Here is a 26887-nt window from a genome sequence, read left to right as displayed (position 1 = left end):
AGCTTGGCCAACCTCCTTGAGAAGCAGAATCCGAGCACCATGGACTTAATGCCCCTCCAGCTGCAATGGCCTTTGGCCAAAGGTTTTGAAAGAACCTGCATTTTACACTGCACATCCTTCAGGCACCGGGGGGGTGCTCTGCAACACAGCTCTCAGTCACCGCTAAGGGTCCCAGACAATTTGAAAGCCTGAACTAAAAGCCATCATCTAGCCACCAAACTTACACAGCAACAGAAGTGAGCAATCTGTTAATGTAATTTTAATGTAAAATTAAATAGGGGAGCGTCAAGAAGAAAGTGGATCACAAAGAATCCATTTTCCTAAAGTAAAAGGCTCAGGAGAAATAGCGAATAGGAGTTCCCACTGTAGCTCAGCAGGTTAAGGACCTGACATTGTCTCTCTGAGGATGCAAGTTTGATCCCTGGCCTTGCTCTGTGGGTTAAGGATCTGGTGTTGCTGTGGCTGTGGGGTAGGTTTCAGCTATGGCTCCAACTTGACCCCTAGCCTGGGAACTTCCACATGCCTCAGGTGTAGCAGTAAAAAAAAAAAAAGAGAAAGAAAAGAAAAAAAAGAAAAAAGAGAATTAGAGAACAAAGGCTTTTTTTTTGGCCACGCCCACGGCATGCAGAATTTCCTGAGCCAGGATCAAACCCATGCCACAGCAGTGACAATGCCAGATCCTTAACCTGCTAGGCCCTCCAGGGAACGCCAAAGTTTTTTTTTTTAAAAATGTATCATTTTTTCAATTCCCAACATATTCACTTTGTGTATATATGGAACTTTAATATCAAAAGTTATGATAAGGAGTTTCCTGGTGGTCGTAGCAGTTAAGGACTCAGCATTGTCACTGCTGTGGCTCAAGTTTGATCTGATCCCTGGCCTGGGAACTTTCACATGCCACAGGCGTGGCCACACACACAAAGTTATGATGAAAAATCAGGTAACAAGAAAAGGTTAAAAGCACACACATTTATAAGGGAATGTATCGTATGCTGGGCTTTATAAAAATGTATCTTTGTAACAGTTAGCAGGCAAGTATCCACCAGTGCCCATCCCTAACCGAAGATCTTTCAGCTTCTCCATGGTGTGAAAGTGATGCGCATTCGGTAGGAACCACACTTTGAATTCCGATCTCCTCTCCGGCTGGGGGCGTGCTGGATGCTACTCTCTCACGACACTGGGTGGGGGGGTTGCTCACTTACACACTTACAACCATTCTGTTTCTCCCTCTCAGCACAGTACACGATACACTGCATGAGCTATTGGACACTTTATTTAAAAATAGGCTTTGTGTTAGATGGCTCTGCCCCGCCGCAGGCTAGCCTAAGTGTTCTGAGCACGTTGCAGGGAGGCGGGGCTCAGCTATGAGGTCCAGTGGGTAAGGTGCTCTAAGTGCATTTTCAACCTCGGAGGGTTTTGTGGACGTGACTCGACTCTAAGCGGAGGAAGACGTGTATGCACACGCACAGCAGGCTGAAACCAGCCAGGCAGCTAAATGCAACTTTCAAGTATGAAAAAAAAGCTTTTAGCAGGAGAACGGGGACCGCTCTGCAGTGGAGTGAAAGGCCCCTCCCTCTGTATTCACAGAACAATAATGAGCCCTCGAGCTTTCTCACCTGCAAACTCGCTGCCACACGTGATCTTGTTTTTGCAGGTGCCCCTTTCGGTGCCTGGCAGTCGGGAGGGACACAGGAAAGACCCCAGGGGTCCCCATCAACCCAATCTACTTACCGACAGGATCATGCGGTACTTGAAGTTGGGGAATTCGCTGTCACACTTCTCGCAGCGGTACAACCCATTCTGCTGATCGATCACCTTCTTGTTGCAGTCCTGCGTTGGGCAGGCCTGGTACATACAGTTTTCTTTGCGAAGATACACCACGGTGGCCACAGCGCTGAAATAGTCAGGCTTCAAGAGAGAAGAGGGCGGTGAGAGCCGGGCACAGGCTTGCGCGCCTCATGCATCAGTGTTCACGTCTCCAAACTCACCGTCACAACGTCATTACCGGGAACAATGCCGTCTGTGCTTTCAGCAAATCGCTTGTGCTGACTCCACAAGTAATAAACCAAGTTGCAAAGCGTGTTCCCTTGCGATGAAAGAGTGTATTCTAGATTACCCTAAATTAATTAATGAAAGCTGAAACTGACCATATGAAAGACAAGGACTTCCAGAGAAGTCCCTCCTGTTCCCCTGACCTTCCAAAGGTAGTAGAACCAGGAAATACAGAGCAGCGCAGGAAAATCTGACATAACTCTGTTCAACCACATTCCTTCCACATTAAAAACAATGGCAGGGATTCCTAGGGCCTAGATTCACCTTTACCTCTGTTTTGCCAGAGGTCAGCAAACTTACTCTGTAAAAAGCCAGACGGTAACTATTTGTAGGCTTTACAAGCCATGTGGTCACCGTCTCTGTTGCAGCTACTCACTCTGCTGCTGTGATGCGAGACTGTCCCCAGATGGTATGGAGATGAGACGGGCCGCTGGGTTTCAACACACTTTCATTCACAACAGGGGGATGTGGCCCGTGGGCTTGTTTGTGAACTTGGCCCAAGCCATCGAATTTGGTAGGAAGAATGCAAAAAAAGTGACCAAGTGGCTCCAAAGTGGTGGCGTCACTGATAGGTAAATGCAGCATGGACTAAGTCACAGTCGTGGGCTTTCTGCTGCTGCTATGTGCTTTGCTTTCAAACTCTCACGGAAAAGATATGGGATGAATACTTTTTGAGCAGTTCCGTCTGGGTGCACTCTGAGTTCAGGGCCAGGTCAGCAGCCTCTGGGTCTTCCTGATGTTTCAGACCAAAAGAGGCCAAACAATAAGGTGCACGTTTAAAGAGCTTGGACAAAGAAAGCCTCAGTCTCAAAGACTCTAGGAGTTCCCTGGTGGCCCAGTGGGCTAAGGAGCCGGTGTGATCATTGCTGCAATGAGGGTTCAATCCCTAGCCCAGGAATTTCCACATGCTGTGGGTTCAGAAAAAAAGAAAAGAAAAGAAAAGAAAAAGACTCTAGAGAAGGGGAGTCTCTTAGGAGAATGCCTGATGGGTTTTTCTGTATTTCTAGGTCATGGAAGGTACAGATTCAAAATGTGACTTCAAAGTTTGGGTGCAAATAAGTACTCTCTAGGCCTCATCTCTTATTACATATTAATTATCTACCTTTAGATCTGAGAGAGAAATTGGTTGACAACAGAACCCTAAAAGATATCCTGTGTTTGATTCTCAGGAGGCTGTAAATAGCAGCATAAGTTGCAGTCAGTAACAACGATGGATAAGAGAGTACAGCGAAATGAGACAATAAGGAATAAAAACTATATTGTATAATATGAAAATAATAAAGCAGGTATTACTGGTTTGGGAGCATAAAGGAGAAATAAGTGATTTAAATATTTAACTGCTGACAGATTACAGGTTTAGATCAAGATGGGAGGTGGGTCATTAAATACAAGCACTGAAAGGGAAGTCTGCAACGAAGTCCAATGCCAGAGCCAATTCTTTTTTTTTTTTTTTTCAGAGCCAATTCTTGTCTGAGAATATAGGCAATGCTCAGCCCAGGAGAGGTTAATATTCTATGGCCAGGAAGAGTACACATGAACCGCCCCGGTGTCTGATGCTGGACCTGACTAACGCTCAGGGGGAGCTTTAACCTCAAAAAGCCACCGTCTTGGTAAGTGGGCATTTCAATTTGCAGGAACCATCACAGAAAAGAATACAGACAGGAAGGCAGTTCATATTATAATACGCAACTTGGTTACTGCTGTTTCATTAAGATCTCTCTAAAATCTACACAATCCTCAAAGTCAGAGCTTTTTATTTTTTATTTTTTTTTGCTTTTTTTAGGGCCGCACCTACGGCATATGGAGGTTCCCAGGCTAGAGGCTGAATCAGAGCTGTAGCTGCCGGCCTACACCACAGCCACAGCCATGTAGGATCCAAGCCACGTCTGTGACCTACACCACAGCTCATGGCAACACGGATGCTCAACCCACTGAGCGAGGCCAGAGATCGAACCCACATCCTCATGGATAATAGCTGGATTCATTACCGCTGAGCCACAACTTAGGGAACTTCCTAAGTCAGAGCTCTTAACTGACCTCTCTGCCCCAACCTACCTAAGGGATGCAGCAATGTACTCCTCCCGGAGGGCACGGCTCCCTCACTCTGGCCGCCACCCTCAACCATCACAGCCACGCTCTGGTCAGAGCTCCAGGTAAGATGCAGAGGCTCTGAGTGAAGGACTAACAGCTGGTACCCCAAATCAGCTTTGAGGACCCATCCTCTTGCACACTTTACGTGCTTTCGTGAAGAAAGTTAGGGACGCAGGTACCTTGTCACCTTGGCCCAGGTTCTCCGATTTAACCTCATATAAAGTTTTCCAGTTGGTGTTGCTCCCTCCTATGCCTCCACTCTTCAGATCAGAGATGGAAACGCCATCTAAGGCTTGTCCTTCTGAGTCAAACCTGAAAAATAAATAGAGAGTAACAGGCACTTACACGTACTGAATATGATACTTGTTTCTGGATGCCAGATGCAGGCTGTCCACAACCCGCCCCGTTTCTCTAGGTCACAGCCAGCCACGTGGGCTGAAGTTAATATCTTCCTCCTTGTACCTTAAGTCTGCTGAAGAAAGGGAATGACCTCTTTTTATCTCAACTGCTTTGATGCCCCCCAGTGGTCAAGAAAGACAGTGCCAAAGACCACAGAACCTCTTCTTGAATTAGCCTTGCATATCAACCCTGGCCAGAGGGCCCAGGGTCTAAAAAACCGCAACCTGGAAAAGTCAACAACAAAAAACCAGTGATGGAGAGCTCTGGTATCGTTCTTTGGGCTGCTGACGCTCATTCTTGGTCAGCAGCTGCATTCTTATCATCCCTGAAATGTATCAGGATAGAAAGGGGAAGCTGACATATTTTTAACAGGCTAGCGAGACATGTTCCCACGGTGAAAGATCTTTTGAGCCAGACAGAATTTCAAAGGATTATATAACCCAGAGTAATAGAGGATATTTATCTGCTGCCTCACCGATTTACCTTCTTAATGAGATTTTACTTATGCCAATATTAAAGTTAAAATTAATTGAAATTCTTATTAAAATTGTTTACATGTCTTGATCATGTCTCAGCTGAGGTGAAGGAAGGGGGGCCCGAGAGGAAGTGGTCTCAGACACATCCTTACGCAGGGAAGACTCCGTCTGAGATTAAAAACATGCCAGTGTCACCCAGGAGGATAACTGGAAGCTAACCACACACAGAACAGGCTGCTTAAAAAGAGACCACGGGACAGAGAGGACGCTGCCCTGAGCCGCAGACAACTGCCTTCTCGTTCTGTCCGGGGAGCAGCTCCATCCGTCACAGAGGACGGCAAGGTCCATAAATCTGTTTCACCACGACCGGTTACACACGCTTATGGTTTCGAAAACTCCAAGGAGACATTTGCCACCAAAGACAGCTCATCAGGAGTCAACAGAGCAGGGAGAGACGGAGCCCTGCTCTCAGGAACAGCGCGGCCCGGCTACCACTGAGATCCAAACGCCTCCAGTCCGCGCCCAGGTGGAGCGTGTTCACTGAAGCTTCTCTCTGATCCATGCCACCTGGTTCTACTCTGGGGACAGCCATGTCACTCTCCGTTGACCGGGGTTGCAGTTGCCGACGAGCGAGGGAAGAAGACCTTCATGTGGGCAGGCGATGAACCTGGGGTCGAGCCCCTGAGCCCGAAGGAAAATCAGGCACCAAGGACAAACCAAAGCGGTGGTTGCTTCTGGTCAGATTTAATTAATGGGCCCCGCCTCCGAACGCAACGCCAGCTACCAGGATAATTCAACACAGATCCACGTGGACCGCATTTCTGAGGCTGGCTTAAGTGACATGATCACTCCAGCAGATGTTTCATGAGACTGTTCAAATACTAGTGCTGCTGGTTCCCATTAGACCCAAGCAAAAGTGGGGAGCATGTGTCTCTTTAGTCACTCAAACCCTAAGACATGGATGGAAACAACACACTGCCCCGGTGACGGCAGCTACACAAATGATTTAAGCTCAAGCTAGTTCAAGGGCTTTCCCAGAACACGCCAGGGCTCGCATTCCACGTTTCAGTTTGAAGGGCTCCTTTTAACACCCGAAGAAGCAAGACAGAGCGAGGAGATTTTAGTAGACGCTCCTCATTCCCCGAGTGCTTTGTGAACAGCACTGCGGCAACAAAAGCCCATTGTGCCCGCCGCGCTGTATCAAGGTCCAGTGAATACACACTAGAAGGTGCGACCGGCACCAGAGACCACACGCGACAAGACAGCACTTTCTCCCCCCCCCCCCCCCCCCGCCCCACAGAAGCCTGTAGCTTTGAACCCTGGAAAGAGGGAGGCCTTCTGCTCACAGAGCTCTGGCACACAGCTGCTCCTGCCTGCCTGGCCTCATCTGCTTTGGCAGGATCCAGGTTGGCAGGCGGCGCTCCCATTCTAATTGCTCCCTGCGATTCTCCAGGTTCGTCACGGGATTACAGGTGTGTCAGTATAGGGGCTTTAACGCCATCCTCTCAGAAGGCCTGATGCCTCCCAGAAACACGGGAACAGCTCCACTTAGTACCGAGGCCCTCTGCTCAGCAGACGGCTCACATACTGACCGTGGGAACCAAGAGGACCAGCCCTTCTCCAAGCCGAGGCTCAAGTAACCCCTGCGTTTAGCCCCATAAAACCTACCATCCACGAAGCTTATAGGCCTCTGGGATGTCAGGATTCACAATGACTGTGCTGGAAGACAGTATGGAGAGGCTCCGTCCACCAAAATCGGACACTCTGGCTCCTTTGATAGCCATCACGGGCTGCCTAGAACCATCAAATTTATCAGCCTGCAGAGCAACAAACACAAACAAGTGTCACTGGCAGGAAGAACAAAAGGAAACAAGAGAAGGGCCACCGGAAGAGCAAGTACAATGCATGATTCACGGAGTCTATGCTAGGTAACCTAGCATCTGCTCAGAGATACGGCGAATCTCACCTAAAGTTGGGGAAAAGAGCATTTCAGTATGTAAAACCCAAATCAGAGCAAATCTCTTCTCTCTTTTTCCTTTATAGGGCCGCGCATGGGGCATATGGAAGTTCCCAAGGTAGGGGTCGAATTGGAGCTGCAGCTGGCGGCCTACAGCACAGCCACAGCCATGCGGGATCCTAGCCCCATCTTCAACCTATTTGAGGCCAGGGCTTGAACCCACGTCCTCATAGACGCTATGTTAGGTTCTTAACCCACTGAGCCACAATGCAAATTCCATAAATCAGAGCACATCTCACACAAGTAAATCAAATAAACGTTTCAGACACTCCCCAGACAGCCCGATCCTTCACTAGGGAGGGTCTACACCGGCTGACACGGCCAAAGCCCCACAGCTCCTGGGGCTCGTGTGTCTCCACCTTTCCGCACGGCCCCGGGGCTCCAAGGGAGTACTTACGTCTTCTCCCCACAGAGTCGCATTCACCACTTTCCCCGACATGTCCATCAAATAGATATTTCTCTTGGAAACTTCTCGGTTGGTAGACTTCACTGTGATTTTGGTGACATCTTCGTAGTTCTTGCAGATCCCAATTATGTCTAAAACACAGGCACGACGTTTCAGCAAGACACTGTCAAGGCTCCCCCTCTGGCGGGACCAGAGGGTGAAGAAGAGGCACGCAAGTCCCACCCTGCGCCCGCGCCGCCACCTTTGCTTCTCAGGCCCAGACTTACCTACGAGGGAGTCTTTCGACTTGCTCTCCAGGTCGGCGATCCCTGTGAAATCAAACTGAACTGTGGGTAAATGATGGCCGTCCTCACAGGGCATGACAGAAGTCTCATTATTGAAGGTCATCTCGTAGTCGTTTTTGACAGCTGTAAATTGTTTGTTGGCGATCTTCAGGGTGCCTTTAGAGAAGTAATAGACCTGCAAGAGGCCAAGCCACGATCGTCCATCAAATCAGAAATAAAAACCCGGGACCCTCAGGCAGCTCGCCAATGGACCGGAGTCCCCTCGCCCCGGCCCCGCCACCCAACCGGCTCCGTTCTGGACCCGACGCGCCGGTACCTTGTTCACGTCAATAAGGGGAAAGAACTTGTCCGCTTGCTCGTTGAACGCAGTGGCTCTGATTTCGCCCTGCAGGAGCAAGAGAGGGCGGTGAGCCTTGGACAGTTCCAGTTTACCAGCGAAAAACTGGACGCCTCGGCCTCCCTATGACATCTTTAAAGCAGCAGCACAGTCACCCCAGAAGCACACATTGTATAGTCAGATATTCGAGTTATTCACCCCAGTGAAAAACAACCTAAGCTTAACTAGCCGATTCTGTGCCTGAGTTTCATTAACCGCGAGTCTGAAACCTGCAACGGGAAAAACAAAAAACCAAAACCAGCCAACCCGATTGTGAGTTTAACACTCTGACCACAAACATAAAACGATTTTGAACGTGGAGTGACGTGGCTGAAGGCCCCAGAGAAGCGTGCTGAAGCAAAGTGATTCACGGGCTTCCTTCAAGTTTGCACTAAGCGAGGAATTACTTCATAGTCAAGAGCCGTTGCCAGAAATGCTAAAACAAGTCGTATTTTCAAGTTGCTTTTGATTTGATTTTCACTTTTACTTTCCCATCAGTCAAAATGCCACAGATGGAGAAGAAACTTAAATAAGCGTCGGGATTTTTAGCCAACTGACAGACAGATTAGATCAATAATTTAGTCAAAAAGAAAAAAGAAAGAAAAAAAAAATTAAGTACTGACACTGATTCTGCCATCACAGTCAATACATTTGGGATGTCATCCTGTCTTTCAAAAATGAAAACAAACTTTTTTTTTTTGGCCCTCTTGGAGGTCTGAACGAAAAGGATATTGCAGTTTGAAATATGCAGCAATTTGCAGCAGTTTTGAAAAGACTGCATGAAATATATATTAGGAATTATAAATAAAACTAATGGACAGGGAAATAGCATGACAAAACTTTGTCAAGATTCTACACCTTGGATTTTCTTGTTTTTTTCATCACGGTTTGGTTTTAGGTAAAGCAGCTAAGAGTCTGCAGAGCCAGAATCCATCCCCACAAAACCAACCACTTATCACGCTGCTGCGGCCCAACACCCCACTTGGCTCTTAAGCAGACAACACCTCCTAGGGTTTCAACTAAGCCTGCCAGAGAGTCAGACTGTCTCTGCTTTCTACTGCCCATGAGGCTACTTACATTTGGGAAACTACCTTCTGCTTTTATAAATGCTTTCGTTTGAGACCAAGGATTTTATTTAGGACTTTAACCCTCTGCCCCCAGGCAGCATCAAAAGACTGCAAGAGAGGAAAACTAACAAGCAGCATCACGTTTCCTCTTGGCCTACTGTGGTTTCCCACCTCACAGGCCTGCACAGAGATGAGCCTTCTGCTTCTCACAGAGTCAAATCCTCTTTCCCATGCGACAAATACTCACGCTTTCATCAACTAGTTCTATAGAGAAAAGCTTCCCTTCCCCTCGGGAATTGCTCCAGGTACGGATCTGACTTTTGTTGGTAACACGAGCACAAATGGTCCACCTGAAAACCAAGTAGACGATATTAGTGTTCGGAGTCTCACTTGCGAAAGATCTGAAAGGTTCCCCACCATCTTCCGATAGCCCTTCTTCCTTTACGCATATTCCACTCTCCAGTGGAAGGTGTATTTTAACGCAGCTAATTAAAACCCCACGATGACATCCAGGTTTGACAGTTTATAGAATAAGCAAAGAGTAAAACATGCAAGGTGATTTAACACTGACTCATTCTCCTGTCAAATAAGTAAATTTATAAACGCTCTCCCTTCTCCAAAAAGCATCACCAAGGCAACAATATCCCCTTGATAAAAGGTTCTAAGCGAGAAAAGGCAGTCATACCAGCAATTATATTTTGCCACCGCTTTCGATTATGGGAACTGATATACCTGATGTCGGGCTTCTGCCTCGTTTCCGAAACACTGAGTAAATACAAGGGTGTGGAACACGGTGTTGGTTCAGCCACCAGCAGAAAACACCCGCAAGCAACAGGGCCTCAGACAGAGGCCCCTAAAAAAAGAGGCACGAGCTCTGACACCCGGACCCAGCGTCCATCCTGAGCAGAGGCACTGAGGACACGAGGCACCTCACTCATTATCTCACAGGGGAACAGGTTACCCCGATCTTACCAAGCATTGAAGAATAAATAAAAACATAGCTGAAAGAATTCTGAAAAGAGTACTCCCTAAATTTAAAGTGCAAAAATTAATTTTTAATGGTAAGAAGTCATATAAAAGAAATATTGATACAAATAGTACAGATTCTTTTAGCCACCTACACCCCAGTAATACTTTTAAGACTACAAGTCACCTGTTTATACGATGAGAAAATAAAATACCTTCAGATTTAGAATATTTATTTTTACTCATGAGACTATCAACTGATTCTTCAAGCATTAAATCTTTTAAATTTCAAATTCTTTTTTATTTTTTTAATTTTATTTATTTATTTATTTATTTTTGTCTTTTTGCCATTTCTCGGGCCACTCTCGCAGTATATGGAGGTTCCCAGGCCAGGGGTCCAATCGGAGCTGTAGCCACCGGCCTACACCAGAGCCACAGCAACGCAGGATCCGAGCCGCATCTACAACTTACACCACAGCTCACGGCAATGCCGGATCGTCAACCCACAGAGCAAGGGCAGGGACCGAACCCGCAACCTCATGGTTCCTAGTTGGATTCGTTAACCACTGCGCCACGACAGGAACTCCTCAAATTCTTTTTTAAAATGAATGAAACTCCATGGGCTATGGCAGATTGCTCTTTTTTTGTGGGGGGGGGTGTCTTTTTTGGGCTGCACCCAAAGCATATGGAAGTTCCCAGGCTAGGGGTCCAATTGCAGCTGCTGCTACCGGCCTATGCCACAGCCACAGCAACTTGGGATCAGAGCTGAGTCTGCGACCTACACCACAGCTCACAGCAACACCAGATCCTTAACCCACTGAGCAAAGCCAGGGATTGAACCCGTTTCCTCATGGATACTAGTTGGGTTCATTACCACTGAGCCATGACGGGAACTCCCCAGACTGCTCTTTCTGCTATTCTTTATTATAAGAGAAATCATGGTTGCCACAATTTTTAATTTCTTCCCATTTGGAAAAAAAAGAGAAAACCTATTCTATGTGTGGCAATCCTGAAGTTCACACAAAAGTAATTCAAGAGCCCATAATAACTTACTATACTCTTTTGTAAGTACCTTCTAAACTTATTCCATGAAATAACTCACTTGGACTGGTAAGGGGTGAGGCTGGCAATGGGGACCACTTTGGCCTGTGTTCCCCCAGAGCTGTTCACTACACTGGTACCTCCAGCTTTTCCAAATATCTTTGAGGCACCATAAGCCTTAGATACAGTGGAACCTTTAAAAACAAACACAAAGAGGAACAATCATTATGCTATTGAAATTTTATAATGTTTTCTAATAACTCTCAATTACTGAGGTGTCACTGGTGACATCACACAAAATGAGAGGCAGTTTTTCCTTTTATTTTATTACAGTTTTTTTTTTTTTTTGGCCACACCCAAGGCATGCAAAAGTTCCTGGGCCAGGGATTGAACCCACACCACAGCAAAGACAACACAGGAACCTTAACCTGCTGAGCTACCAGGAAACTCCAAGCCTTTTCCTTTTAAATAATCAAGAGAGAGTGTCCGTCCTGGCTCAGCGGAAATGACTCTGGCTAGTATCCACGAGGACGCAGATTCGATTCCTGGCCTCCCTTAGTGGGTTAAGGATCAGGCATTGCCGTGAGCTGTGGTGTAGGTCACAGACGTGGCTTGGATCCTGCGTGGCTGTGGCTCTGGTGTAGGCTGGCAGCTGTAGCTCCAATTCGACCCCTAGCCTGGGAACCTCCATATGCCATGGGCGTGGCCCTAAAAAGACTATATATATATATATATATTTTTTTTTTTTTCTAAATAAGTAAATTCATAATCAAGGGATCTGGAAATCAAACAGACTGAAACAGGAGGCTGGAGACAGATCCAGAACGAAGGCTGGGCACACAGATGTTCACGACTCTACTGCTGACTGAGGCCCTAAGGTCATGATAACAACAGTAAGGAATCCAGACACTGCTGTTTTGGGAGCTCAACCCTCTTCCAGCTGCCCCTGTGGCAACAGGCAAGGTGATGGGTTCAGAGAAAAAAAATCGACCCTCCTGACTGGTAAAACTGACAAGTCACTAGTTGCCTAAGAGAAAAAGCTAAAGGAAAGCCTAGGAATTAACGGACACAGTGGATGAGTCGCCTGAGGTGAAGAACATCCATCACAAATATGTCGCCTCCCAACATCCCTAGAAAATTCCCAGTTCTCAACTGGTCTGACAGGAACAGAAGGTCTAGAATGCAGTCTATGGGATGGGTTTAGTTGGGAGCAAAGAGCAAGAATCAGTTTTCCGTTCATGACAAGTAGGTGGCTGGCTGCCGTGGCCCCTTCTTGCCTCCTTTATCTAAGCCTAAGCAGCTGCCTGGCACTCGGGAAGAACAGGTAATCACGTAAAGCCTGTGAGCAGACGACGTCCCCTACGTGCATGCTATTTCCGAGGCTTCTGCCTCCAAATTCGGAAAAGATGATTTAGTCCAATGATTTTTCATATCTTCTATAACAAAACATTTCTTCAGAATGGCATCTGGCTAGAAATGTAAATCTACTATTATTCAGCATTTATTTATTGCATTTTCGCAGCACGTACCACAGTCTTCTAGGTATTTGTAGCACTTAGTAAAAAATACACACAGACTGCCCCAGATCTTAAAATTTTCTCTTCAAACTGGGGCATCAAGCAATGTCTACACTCACAACAGTAACAACTACCTCAAGATGATGCAAGGAAGCACACATACTCTCTTGAACACCTATGTATGTGTGTATCTATATCTAGTACACAATATACAATTATGTAACACACACACACACACACACACACACACATCCAGTTTTCATGCTGGCAGCTTCTCCTCAACTTACTTCCAGTTCTTTTTCTTTCTTCTTTTTTCAGGCTGCATCTGTGGCATATGGAAGTTCCCAGACTAGGGTTTGAACTGGAGCTGCTGCTGCCAGCCTACACCACAGCCACAGTCATGTGGGATCCGAGGTGCGTCTGCGACCTACACCACAGCTTGTGGCAACACCAGATCCCTAACCCACTGAGCGAGGCCAGGGATTGAACCCGCAACCTCATGGATACTAGCTGGGTTCTTAACCTGCTGAGCCACAACAGGAACTCCTCCTGGTCCTTTTTCTTTCACCACCCAGTTATGTGTTTAGGGAATACTAATTTTTAAAATAAATCTCAGTATAAGCCAAAGACAGACAAGTGGAAATATAAATCAGGGACGGGGGTGGTAGTGGGGAGAATAACATACTATTTGTATTTCCTCCCAAGAAGTGACTTTTAGAATATCTACTATTTTAGATAATCCATTCCACCCCACCCCCGCTTCAACAGTACATAGTTTGAGTACACAGAAATTAATAGCGGAGGGGAGGGGAGAGAGGGGTGTATGTGAAGCTGTGACAGAAGAAGGAACTCTAAAAATAAAAATTCCAACCAAATTTTAGAGATCATAATTCTCACTGGTGGCATCCCACATGAAGAGGACCCTAAAGCAAAGGCCGGAAAATAAACCAAAGGATGCCATCACAGCCTCTCAGGACCTGCTGGAGAGAAAGTGAAGGAGGAAGAAACTATTTCTCATCTGTGAGACTGAGAAGCAGGACCTAGGACCAACATAAATGATGCTGTCTTCAAGCTAAGATAAATACCCCCAAGAGCTCCAAATACAAAACTCAGAAGAGACAAGCCAGATTTAATAAGCGGGTCCTAGAGAGTTAAAAGGGGAGAATTAAAAAGGTATGTAAATTCACAGAGTCTAGAGGATGTGAGTGAGAAAGTACCGGATACACTAGTAACAGAGAACAGTGTATCATTCTGATTTTTTTTTTTTTAAAAAAAAGCATATTAAGTATCATGAAAAGACCAGCCATTTTTTTCAATCACGCGCTTTGCGATGAGAATTAGAATTATTCTTTGCAAGAAGCAACTGTCATGAATGGCATTTTGAAAACTCCCTTTAATACCAGATTAGATTTCAAAGCGACATTCAAACGCCTGCCACACGTAATCGGCACGCGTCCTCGTGCGGCAGCCTTACCCACTCCCGAGCTCCCGTTCTGTTGCTGGGGGTTGCTGGTTGGTGGGCTGGCTGCTGAGACGGGAGGAGGAACAACTGGCTGCTGTCCGTGTCCTGATGATCAAGAGGAGAGAGACCATTTTAGTGCCACTAATTTGGGTCAAAAGATTTAAACTTAAGTCGAAGAAATACTCTGAGGATGTACAAATCAGAGATTGTGTCAAAGACTCGAGCGGGTCAGAATTCACGCTGGGGCGCTCAACTGCACGCGGCGCATGTGCCAGGGGTTCACTTTTGTTTTCATTCCCTAAAAGGCCAGCTCCCTTTCCCTTTTGCCTGCTTATAATTGATAGCTTTGGGTTTTAATGAGGGTCTCCCCTAAAGCCTTGCCCGTTTCTCCTGCGTGAACCTGAAGTCAAGTCACTGGGCCGAATCTGTGACATTACCACTATTTCCATAGCAACAAATCGATGTTATCCACGGGGCTGTGTTCGCGGCAGGATCTACCAGAGGAGAAAGCTGGGTGGTAACAAAAACCTAAAAGCAGTTCAATTGTCTCTGAAGTGCTCCTGCTTCAAAGGAAAAGGAGACATTCAGAAAGGATTCCACCCTTCCCCTCCCAAACAAAGCAACCTTATTTTGCAACTGACAGTGGGTGGAAAATAAGAGTTGAAAGCGCCTTGGGTACCGTGAAGTGCGAGTGAACTGTCACAGCAGGAGAGATGAGAATGGAGTTCAGAAGCAGGTGTGGCGGGGAGACGGGAAGATTAAAAGGAAAGGAGGCGAACCAAACGTGTCTCTCAAGCAGAAAATAAGAAAGGCCGCACAATCAGAGCATTTATTTGCCCGACCCTTTCGACAAATGTTTATGAAGCTGAAGAATGTTTAAAAAAACTGCAAAGACACACTTAATTTTTTTTTAAAAAAATAATAGATTTATGGAATTTGATGGTGCCTTTGTGATTGGCACAGGAAGCAGAAAGCCAGCCTAATGGGGGCTGCTCACCAAGAGTGCCTGCGGTACACAAGTGCAGCTGGAAACCTCCCCTGGAGCCCAGAGAACGGACTCGGAGAGCACGCTGGAGAAGCTCCCTGCCTGCCTCCACTTCCTCCATCCTGGGGTTTACTCCTGCTGGGTCCACCGCGGCCCTAACCCAAAGGGGCCCGTGACACGCTGATTTCCTTTCCTTCTGCTAACATTACCCTTAACCGGTACAACCAAAGGAACATTAACTCTGCCACTGGAGTAAAATAAATTCAGCATCAAATTAAAAGGGTTAAACAGCACTGTTTATTCCTTAGTTCTTCCTACAGAGAGAAAAAGTGAGAGGCCTTCTTTACACAGAAAAAAGAGCCAAGGAGTTCCTGTCGTGGCTCAGCATTAATGAACCCGATTAGTATCCATGAGGATGCAGGTGTGATCCCTGGCCTCGCTCAGTGGGTTAAGGATCTGGGGTTGCCGGGAGCTGTGGTGTAGGTCGCAGACGTGGCTCGGATCTGGCGTGGCTGTGGCTGTGGTGTAGATTCGACCCCTAGCCTGGGAACCTCCATATGCCGTGGGTGTGGCCCAAAAGAGACAGAAAAGAAAGAAGGAAAGAGAGAGAAAGAAAGAAGAGCCAAGATTATTGACAATGAATGTTTGTGTTTACTTTTTAGCTCTTCCACTACCTCTGAATTTTCAGCGTCATAAGACACTGCACAGGAGAACTGTTCTTCTCTGCCAATGCGTCTTATGACACACTGTGTCTAAGGAACTTTCCAAAAGACCACCATTAACCTTTTTTTAAATCAGTAGGGAAAAGATGAGTTGCTCAGGAAATATTGGGGCCAAGTGTTTGGGAAAAAAAAATTAATCTGAATTTTTACCTGTTTCATGAAATTTTATTCAAAAGAACTGAGATTTAAACATTCAAAGACGGAGACATAAATATACACAAATCTCTGCTCCCGCCCCTCCCAGTCCCTCCCCCTCTCTCCTGCCCCCTCAAACATGTCTACTCTGAAGTCCCCTCCTGGGAGCTTCCCTGGTGCCCTAGAGCTTAGAACTTCCTCCACTGCAGCCAGGATTCAATCCCTGGTCTGGGCACAGAGATCCCTCACCAAGCTGCTGCATGCCGCAGCCAAAAACAAAAAAAAAAATTAAAATAAATAAAATAAGGTCCCTTTCCTTGTTAACATGCCTATTTCTCCAAGTATCTTGCTAAACAGGACATGGTCACAGGACCTTGCTTATCTCTGACCCAGGTGGGATAGAGGGTATTTAAAAGCGGACTTTAGCCCCTCAAGTTACTTGCATCCACAGCTATCATTTTTATTATCATTATAATGGTAAATGAGCCACCAGCTGAGAAAAATTGGCCAACAGGCTACGGAGTACACAGAACATTAGGTTGTGGCTACAGCTTGGATTTAGTCCCTGCGCTGGGGACTTCCACATGCCATGGTGGGGCCACAAAAAAGAAATAGTGTAGGTACGTACTGATTAAAGTATATATATAACGGCAAATAAGGGAAATTTAAAGCCATCCAATCTAATTTTGTGTGAAACATGAACTGTGTTTGAAATGTTATTTCTCACATTTTGAAAATTCTGTATCTTTACTCGATATGGTACGAGTACCAAGAGACAATTTCAATGCACATTTTGCAATTCCTCTGCCAGTTTATAGGCTGCATTGAGTGAGTTAATTTTACTGGTCACTTACGTTCAGGTCTGGGTGATGTGCTAGGAGGATACAAACCTAACTTCAGTTCTCTACCCACTACTAACAGTTCCCTTGCTTTCCAACAGACAAGAGGAAACCATTTCTGGGAAATACACCCATAAGGCAGTAGTCGAGTAATCACTGTAACAGAGCTATTCTCATGATGGCCCGAGGAACAATGTGTTATTGATCCAGTTACAATGAAATTCAATAGCAAATAACCCTGAACAGCCAAAATCTCCTCTCATCCCTTTGCCTTTCAACAGACTCCGAAGAAAGGGAAGAGCCAGTGGAAGTGGGTATTGAGACAGAGGAGCGTTTGCCATAGTTCTGACCCCAAGTGGTAACTGTCTGTCAACCCTTTCATCTTTTTCTTGATCTCAAATACTTTTGCCCCTGAAAGACAACATGTCCAAAGCAATCATTCAATTAAATACAACATAAAAAGCATAAGAAACTTGGCCAAAGGTGATAAAGCTGGGCGCCATCGTCTCCCTCTCACCCCTCCTGTCTCAGGAGGTTTCACAGAAATGCTAAGTGTGGCTTTGACCTGGCTCTCCTTCCTAAGAGCTGAGAATGAGTTGACCGACGTGCTCATTTTAACAAAGGTTCACTCGTGCAAAGCAAATGGGATGCTCCAAATTACTATTTTGGAACTCTACCTGAATAGGCTCCTCTCCAATTTAAAGCAACAAATTATTACATGTGGTGTAGGTAAAACGAAACATCTAGAAGGTTTCCATTTCTGGAAGAAGCATGGGGATGACCGAAGCCCAAACTTTCCCATTTCTCCCAAAAATCGTACAGAGAAATAAAAAGAATGAATACCCGTCCCACAAACAAACAGCACACACAGGGACTGCCTCTTTAGTGAAACTAGGGCAAAGAGAAAACCCACACATTGCAAATTATGGGAAAGTGAAGGCCCAAACACCACGGATCAAGACACCGTAACCATAAGACAGAAGCAGCAAAGATAATTCAAATGCAAACAATGAAACAGGGCACGTGCTGGAATAATACATGGGTGAATGCCTTTATAACTTTACGGTGAGGAAGACCTTTCTAACTATGGCTCAAAACCCCAAAGTCATCAAAAAAAAAGGAAAATTCAACTCCAGAGAAACAAAAGAGAACTGCTGTACAACAACAAAAAAGCCAAAGTCAGAAAGACTTTGTAACTCATATCAGAGACAAAGGACTAATTCCTCTACTTTTTAAAGAACCTTTAAAAATTGAGAAGAAAAAGACAAATAACCCAAAAGAAAAATGGACAACACAACAGTTCTCAGAGAATAAAAAAGCCCTTAAACACTTGAAAGGACGCTCGTCTTGCTCAGAATACAAATTAGACATTACATCGAGATGTGAGTTTTCACTCATCAGATGGTTTAAAACGATCCTAAGATTAACAACATACTTCTGGGAGTTCCTGGGTTGGCTCAGTGGATATGAACCCAACCAGTATCCTTGAGGATGCAGGTTTGATTGCTGGCCTAGCTCAGTGGCTTAAGGATCTGACATTGCCATGAGCTGCAGTGTGGGTTGCAGACGCGGCTCAGATTCTGCAGTGCTGTGGCTGTGGCTAGCAGCTACAGCTCCGAGTCAATCCGTAGCCTCGGAACTTCCATATGCCAAGGCCCTAAAAAATACTCTGTTGCCATAGCTATGAAGCAACCAGTATTTTCACATATGGCTGGTGGGAATGCAAAATGATAACTATCCCATGGAGGGAATCCAAGCACATCCACCTACCACAAAGGCATTTATCCATCGATCCAACGATCTCACCTCTGGCAATCAAACCCCTTCTGCCCATATACCTGCATATGTATGAAGCTATCTGTTGCAGCATAGAAACCCCAAAGTACCCATCGGTAAAGGGCTGGTTAAATTATGGAACAGCCGCACAACAGAACTCTCCATACCACTGCAAAAGTAAACATGAGGAAGATCTCCAAGTATGTAAATGAAAATATCTCTACATCTTTTTTTTTTTTTTTGGTCTTTTGTCTTTTTAGGGCCGCACCCGCGGCACGTGGAGGTTCCCGGGGCTAGGGGTCCCATTGGAGCTGTAGGCGCCGGCCTACGCCACAGCCACGGCAACGCGTGGGAGCTGAGCCACATCTGCAACCTACACCACAACTCATGGCAACGCCAAATCCTTAACCCACTGAGCTAGGCCAGGGATTGAACCTGTGTCCTCATGGATGCTAGTCGGGTTCGTTAACCATTGTTGAACCATGACGGAAACTCCTATTTTTACTATTCTTGATGGTTTTGTTTTTTTGAACTTTTTAGACAAATCTGGAATTTATTTTGGTGAACGGTGAGGCTCTAATTTCCCTTTCTTTGACTTGATGGGGGCAGACGAGCCTTCTTAAGTCAGTGATGGGATGATTCTTTGCTTTTATTTTTCTCAGAGCTATCACTGTCTCTCTTATTTAAAGTAAGTTTTTCTGATGCCATTGGGCTTCTCTATATACTTTCACAAGAAAATAAAAAACTATTATCAAGAGATAATCACTGTTGAAAGGATTCTGGGAAGACAGCAGAGTAGGAGGCATGGGAATCTGTCTCCCAACCCAGACAGCAGCTGCACTGGCAGAATCCTGTTAGAACTGCTTTGAAATTCAGGAGTCTCTAAAAGGCTTGCAACCAAGCGGAAGGCTTGGTTGGCAAATGTCCTCCAATGCCAGCCCTTGGCACAGTACCACCACCCATTCCTCACCCTCAGCCTTGTGGCAGGCAGCAGTGGCTCTGTTCCTAGAGCAGCCTGCAGTTTTAGAACTGAGGTGGGCAGAAAGGAAACATTGGGGGGCTTGTGCTCTGAATGCTGCTTTTGATCACAGAGGTGCAAAGAGGCAGTGACCACTGCTGTGGCACTTCCTCCATGGCTGCAAGCCCCTCGCCCTCTGCTGAAGTGCTCTTCAGGGATTTAAAGGGCTGGCACCCTTCTCCCCACTTCACTTTTCCCGTTCTTTTGGGATCCAGACATTAAAGACTAAAACATTAAAAAGAAAACTGCTAGAAGGGCTGGAGGTTGAACTAATTGCCAACGGCCGGTGATTTGATGAATCATGCCTAAGTAAGGAAGCCTCCATAAACCCCCCAAAGGGTGGGGTTTGGGGAGCTTCTGCTGGTGAACACACGGAGATGCTGGGAAGATCGCACACCCTGAGGGCATGGAAGCTTCACCCCTTCCCCCCACCATGCCCCATGCCTGCCCTTCTATCTCGCCGTTCCTGAGTTACAGCCTTTGTAATAAACCGGTATTCCGGTAAGCAACCTGTTTCTCTGAGTTCTGTGAGCCACACCAGCAAGTTAACCTAATAGGACCGGAGGAAGGACTTGTAGGAACCTATGATTCATAGCCAGTTGGCCACTCAGACCACAACCTGGACTTTCGACTGGCATCTGAAGGGGCGGGATGGAGGGGGTGCAGGCGGTCTTGCGCTCTCACCCCGTGGGATCTGATGCTAACTCCAGGCAGCGAGTGCCAGCACCAAACTGAATTGCAGGACACCCAGTGGGTGTCCACAGAGAACTCGAGCACGGCTTTGCACAGGGACAAAACTCCACATATCTGGTCACGGAGGAGCCAGAAGTGTGACTGCTGTGTGTGCAGAGGAACAAAGAGGGGAGGTTTTTCCTTTACAGGGTCCTTCTATCACTTCTTCAGCATGGAAAGAAAAACCTAAAACATCAACCTGGTTCCTAGCCACCCCCACCCCCCACCCCCCGCCCCAACTCACCAGTTTTAGGAAGATTAACCAATCAAATGATATCCAAGAGATAAAATCCCAAATCTATAAAGAGGTAGTCAACTGAGTGTAACAATTTTTAAAAAACATTTTACCTTCGTTATAAGGCACTGGATTGCCGATCTTTACTCCAACTGCTTCGGCTGATTTCAAAACTTCTAAATCCATTAAAATAACTACTCTCCTAAAGAGGCAAAGTAGAAACATGATGGAAAAAAATAAATGCAGAAGCCCTTCCGAGGACAAGCTACTTAAAAAGCTTTCCCCCAGTACTCCCAGCGATAAACCTGTTTCCCTTTGTCAACTGCTCTTCCTTACCGAATAACTTGAGAAATACATGGTATCAATTCCTACAGAAATATTTCCCTTCATCTTTCACCGCATCATTACCGAGGCCTTTTATGATTGCAGGGTATTCATTTCCCATCTAGCACCTTAATTAGAATGCGGTGTCCTCACTACACACTGTATCTTCAAGGAGCAAATGACATGGTAAGAATTTCGATTATTAGACATGAGAAGATGTCACCTAACAAGAAATGATCTGTTTTTCAGAAACATATACTTTTCTAAACAATTGCCTTTTCCCAGTGAAAACCAATATGGTTATAGCTACTTTTAGAATGTGACTGCAATTGTCTAAGAACTTCTGGTTCTTTGCACCTTTAATTCTGAATAAAACCTCTCCATAACGTTCCAAGGACCTTTGGCCAAAAGGAAAAAACCTTTTCAGATGGCCTCCGAGGCTCCGTGACGTCTGGCCTCGCTAACCTCTCCAGCTCATCCCCGCCGAGGCCCCGAGCTCCGTCCAGGGTTTCCGTTCAGCTCCTGGTGTACCTGCCGCCCCCTCCTGCCCCACGGCCTCTGTGCAAGCCACCCTCTGACCTCGCTCGGCCTCATCGGATACACATTTCAAGCATCACGTCCTCAAGAGACACTTCCTTAAACTTTGGTTGAGATCAGTTTTCCAATATGCTCCTTTCTACAACTGCCATTTCTTTCCTTCAGACCACCTCGCAAGTTTATGTTAACAAATAATGATTAATATTTAGGTTAATTCACATACACTTTATATTTCAGTCCTACACTTGTTATTTATTTATTTCCCCTACTAGACTGCACTTTCCGCGATGGCAAGTAGCCTCCAGTGCTTTAGGCAGCAACGGGTCCACGGATACAGATTCCCTAGAAAAACTCTTCTGATAGATATTTAGTGGTGGGTATTTAACTACCTTTCAAAATTATCCAAATTACTCCAGACCACAGAAAAATGGAAGGCTTATCAATCATTTAGCATCACCCTAATACCAAAGCCTAAGAAAAAATACACTAAAAAAATTAATTTTATATGCCACAGATGCGACCCTAAAAAAATAAATAATTAATTAATTTTATTTTGTAACATTACATACATCCTAAATAAAATATTAGCAAGATGAATCCAGCAGGACATTCAAAGAACACACCAACATCAACATACAGAAAACAGAGATGACAAAGACACATTACAGCTTTATAAAGATACAATCAACAAAATCCAGACTGTGGGAAATTGTGCAAAAGGATCAAGGACAAAGACCGTGTGTCTTCAACAAATAAACACTAACGGAGGAAAAAAGACATGGAGGAGGAACCCAGATTTATAGAGACTTAAAAGAACTATCAACCTACTGCACTGGGAACTCTACTTTGGATCCTGATACAGAGAAATTATTTACACACACACTCACACACAAATAGTTAAATGTGGAACAGTAGTAGGATACTTGATATTTTAGGTGTAAAAAATTAGCAGAACACTGTAAATCAACTATAATTTAAAAAAATTATAGAGGAGGGTAAATGTGGAAGGGGTAGCGATACAATAAGACTGGGTGTTGGTGATAATCTGAAGCGAGATGGCAGGACCTACACCAATGAGAAGCACACAGCATCACTACTGTTACACTCTTGCCAAAGATGCGTAATCTGTTTCCAATCAGGAGGAAGCCTCTGGCAAACTGAGGAGCATTCTATAAAATAACTGATTTTCAAATTGCAAGCAGGAAAGTAAAAGAATCCCTCTAGATTGAAGGAGTCTAAAGAGATATGATAATTAATATAACAAGTGATCCTGGACTGGATCCTACTGCTATTAAGGACATAAGACAATTTATGAAACCTGAATGGACTCTGTGCATTGGATGGAAGAATTCTGAGGTTTCGAATTCAGTAACTTAACCAGGCTATGACTCAGTATCCAGTTGTTTTGCTTTTCCCTTTTCTGGTACGTGGGGTACATCCTTTCAGTCTGCAGTCAGGTCTTTCTTCTTGATGAAATTTTCCTGTTGTTATTCCTTAATGAATGTTTTTCCCCCCTATTTTTGGCTGCCCCATGGCATATGGAGTTCCCAGGCCAAGTGATCAGGTCTGAGCCGAACCTGTGATCTGTGTCACAGCTGCGGCAACGCTGAATCCTTTAGGCCACTGTGCCCAGGGATCAAGCCTGCGACCTGGTGCTACGGAGATGCCGCCGATCCTGCCGGGCCACAGTGGGAACTCCTAACCAACTGTTCAGTGTCTCTTTGTTCCACTGCTGGTCAGGTCAATGTCAATCACTGGATAAGGTCCTGTCTGTCAGCTTTCTCCACTGGGAGCTTGCTGCTTTTCCTCTTACAATGAATTCATTATGCTGCGGGGAGGGACTTTAACCCTATAAATAACTAGTTCCTCATCAAACTTTCACCACAGAGTTTGTCTGACCCCCACAATTCTAACTCTAGTAATCTGCTCTGCAGAAGTAACAGCATGAGCATGTAAAGATAAATGTCCAAGGATGAGGACATCCTCCCGCGGCGAGGCAAGTTCAATCTCTAGCCCGAGAACGTCCACATGCCTTGGGTGTAGCCCAAGAAAACGTCTAAAACATTAAAGATCCAAGAATGATGGCTAAAGCCCTGTTTGGAAGAAAGCTGGTTGTTCACAGGCAGGTTCTCAGCAGGGGTAGGAAGGAACACAGCACATCAGCGTGCAGAGGTGGTGGAAGAAGGCAAAGCCTACGAGAGGGGAATTCCACCCACGACTAGAGAGAAAGGGGCCCGAGTTTCTGCACTCAACGCCAGCAAAGCTTTCCTCTCCCATAACCATGCCCTAGAGGACAGAAGAGAGGATAGAAAGCACCACTCGAGCTCTCCAAGGCATCCTGGAGTGGAAGGTAACAGGTCCCAAGTGGGGAGGTTGGCAAGGAAACATACCCAGCCTAGACAATGTCAGAGCAAATATGAAGTCTGGCTGGAACTGCCCACATTAAGCAAGAACACGATAAAAAGAAATAACACAGCAACAATGCCAGCACACCACAGTGTATAAAAATAAAAGGCAGAGACAATTAAGAATCCAATCTAGAAGAAAGCATTAGCCAAGAAAGGGAATACGTCCCAATCACGGCTTGCCAAATAAGACTAAGAATTCAATAAAAGTCAAAAGATGAAATGAGATTGAGAAGAAAAGGGAGCTTGAGACATTAAGGAAAAAAGAGAAGGAGTTCCCGTCGTGGCGCAGTGGTTAACGAATCCGACTAGGAACCATGAGGTTGCGGGTTCGGTCCCTGCCCTTGCTCAGTGGGTTAATGATCCGGCGTTGCCGTGAGCTGTGGTGTAGGTTGCAGACGTGGCTCGGATCCCGCGTTGCTGTGGCTCTGGCGTAGGCCGGTGGCTACAGCTCTGATTCAACCCCTAGCCTGGGAACCTCCATATCCACAGGAGCGGCCCAAGAAATAGCAACAACAACAACAACAACAACAACAAAAAAGACAAAAGACCAAAAAAAAAAAAAAGAGAAGAAAAGCAGTATCATTACATATCTAATCCTTAAACTATAAAAACCCAAGGAACAGAACAGAGGAAGCTAAAAACCGAACAATACAATATGTTGGACAATCTTAAATTAATCCAGCGCATACACTAGAAAAGAGAGCAAACTGAAGACATCTATGAAGAGCAAAGGTATCCACCACATAAGCAGAAACTGGAACTCACGTGAAAGAAAATGAACTGAAAAGGAAGGCCGGTGATTAAAGAGGCAAAAGTGAGCTAATAAACAATGAGTAAATCTAAATGAGCATGGACTATATAAGAGAAGGTGCTAATTGGGGGGAGTAAAAACAAAACTGAAGGAAAATACTGAGCACAGACCCTGTTAAGGCCTTTGCTTTATTTGGGAGGATGGTAAAAATACTATTTTTGTAATTTTGTTAATTCCAATATGGATTTTTTTTTTTAATGTGAGAGTAATCACAAAGAAAACACATAGAACATGCAACTTTTAAAAGAGTAGAGGAAAAAAAGAGAATTAAGGCAATGCAATCAATCAAAGGAGGAAAAGACAATGAAAGCATAGCGAGACTATGGCAAGACCAAAAAATTGGGGCGCGGGGGGCGAGGGGGAAATCCGTAATAAATAAAGCAGAATAAACTCACCCACTAAATCTCAGATGGAGTTCTAAAACTCAACGCTGTTTATAAAAGACATCCAAGATGAACAACAGCAAGGTTAAAAGTTTCAAAAGAACAATGATACATCAAACAAATACAAGCAGAAAAAGTTAATGTACATCTAACGTAACATACATCGATACCCTCATGAAGATGGGCGTGCTGGCCACACTGGCTGCTCACCTGTTTGGGCTGTGTTTCATAACTGAATCAAAAGCTCGAGGGAAAAAAGTGAAAGGTAAAGCCTCTCCCCAACAAAGAATGTCATATTTCAGCAGTGGCTGCTCAGGTGTGAATAACAGTTCTCGTCACCCCTGTATCTCTAACATGTAGCATCTTGTAGGTACGCAGCATACTCTCTATTGGCCGAAGAAAGCCTTTGCTATGAAAGATTCAGGACTGCCAAAAAGGGGCAGTGTTACATCATCATCTCTTTTTGCTCTAATAAGTGACCCCTTTTCATTAAAAGATACTTTAAGAGAGAATCTAAAACCAGTGCTGCTGAAGAGACTAGAACTAAGAGTTTCGCATTCAGCTTTAGTTTCCTGCCCAGGTTGGTTCCATTTCTTTCCTCTTGAGGCGTGCCTGGTTGTTGGTAGCCTGAGTTCCTAATTCAATAGCTAAAAATTCTTAGCTAAAGCCCACCACTGCCTTTTTGATTCCTAATCGGATTTTGGCATTGAATGAACCTCTCTGTTCACAAATTGGTCCCCATTTTAACAACACGACAGGAAAAAAACCTACCACATACCTTCCATCTTTCAATGTGTTCACAATAAATCGGTTAATCTGGCAAATACAGTTGCTAGACAATCGTTCTTCCTCAACAAGAGGATTCAGCTGTGTCGCCAACATGAAAGCTGCAAAGCACAGAGATTACTTTAGTCGCGAAAACATTTCCGTTGTGACAAAAGCTGGTGACACCTGTACCAGCAAAGAAAAACAATGCCTGAAACATGTTCCTGAAATTAAACCCCCAGATTCTGCATATGAAAAAGGGCATCCATTTCCTGCGTATTAAACATCTGCTACTACTCTGAAATTCAGTTATTTCCTAAAGTGCCCCAAATCACCTTTTCCAGCATTCAGGTTGCATGACGAAGCCTCATCTTTTTTCTAGGTTCTTCACCTTGTGACTAGAGAGAGCAAGCATATATTCTGCAAATTTTCTTTCTCCCTGTAAAGCTTCCAACATAGAAATAAAACCCCAGAAAGACAAGTATAGGACAGCTAACCCATCATATTCACTAAATGTCAATATCGTCCTGAGGGAAATTAATCAAAGAAAACATAGAGCACCAGTTAGAGAAAATTAATTAAGCCAAGTGGCAGCTTTCCACTGGACCCAGTCTATTGCTCGAATGCTCTCTGCCAGCCGCAATTCTGCCTGCGTGAAGGGCGAGCCAAGCAAATGAAGACTTCTGGAATGCTCTAATTACGGCAATCTAAGTGTTGGGTGTGCTTATATTATTTACATACAAATTCCTAGATTTACGCATCATACGTACAGGACAGCGTATTCAATCCATCACTCATGAGCAGTCGATAACGGGGTGGATTGTTCCCTGTGGTAATGGGACGGATGTTCTAGGAGAGAAAACACGACGCGTTAGCCAGGCTGCCTGCCCAGTCCCCGGGGACGAGTAAACCTAAGCGGCAGGAGAGTGGGTTTGCCATTAGCGCAACAAAAACTGAACTGCTTGCCCATTCTCTTGACACCTAAATCCAAGGGAAAGAAAATTGGATGTGATGATTCTCCCACCAACCTCTTCTCCAAGAACACTGTTAAACGCAGCAGAGA

The 26887-nt window shown here is 45.2% G+C and overlaps 1 protein-coding gene across 1 annotated transcript in view; it reads right to left on the bottom strand.

Annotated features, from left to right (window-relative positions):
• Positions 1 to 26887, bottom strand: part of RPA1 (replication protein A1) — a 39345-nt gene that overhangs the window by 5597 nt on the left and 6861 nt on the right. The window contains exons 3-14 of the mRNA XM_047759099.1: positions 26595 to 26673; positions 25838 to 25946; positions 20710 to 20798; positions 14167 to 14259; positions 11237 to 11369; positions 9416 to 9518; positions 8042 to 8110; positions 7708 to 7900; positions 7433 to 7572; positions 6687 to 6835; positions 4323 to 4455; positions 1732 to 1908 (exon numbers count right to left, since the gene is read on the bottom strand). Of these exons, the coding sequence (XP_047615055.1) occupies positions 1732 to 1908; positions 4323 to 4455; positions 6687 to 6835; positions 7433 to 7572; positions 7708 to 7900; positions 8042 to 8110; positions 9416 to 9518; positions 11237 to 11369; positions 14167 to 14259; positions 20710 to 20798; positions 25838 to 25946; positions 26595 to 26673 (1467 nt within the window). The remainder of the gene's footprint in view (positions 1 to 1731; positions 1909 to 4322; positions 4456 to 6686; positions 6836 to 7432; positions 7573 to 7707; positions 7901 to 8041; positions 8111 to 9415; positions 9519 to 11236; positions 11370 to 14166; positions 14260 to 20709; positions 20799 to 25837; positions 25947 to 26594; positions 26674 to 26887) is intronic.

This window comes from Phacochoerus africanus, chromosome 14, assembly GCF_016906955.1.
Source record: "Phacochoerus africanus isolate WHEZ1 chromosome 14, ROS_Pafr_v1, whole genome shotgun sequence".
Lineage (NCBI taxonomy): Eukaryota > Metazoa > Chordata > Mammalia > Artiodactyla > Suidae > Phacochoerus > Phacochoerus africanus.
Note: the sequence above shows the minus strand (reverse complement) of the source record. Positions and strands in the feature narration are given on the sequence as shown.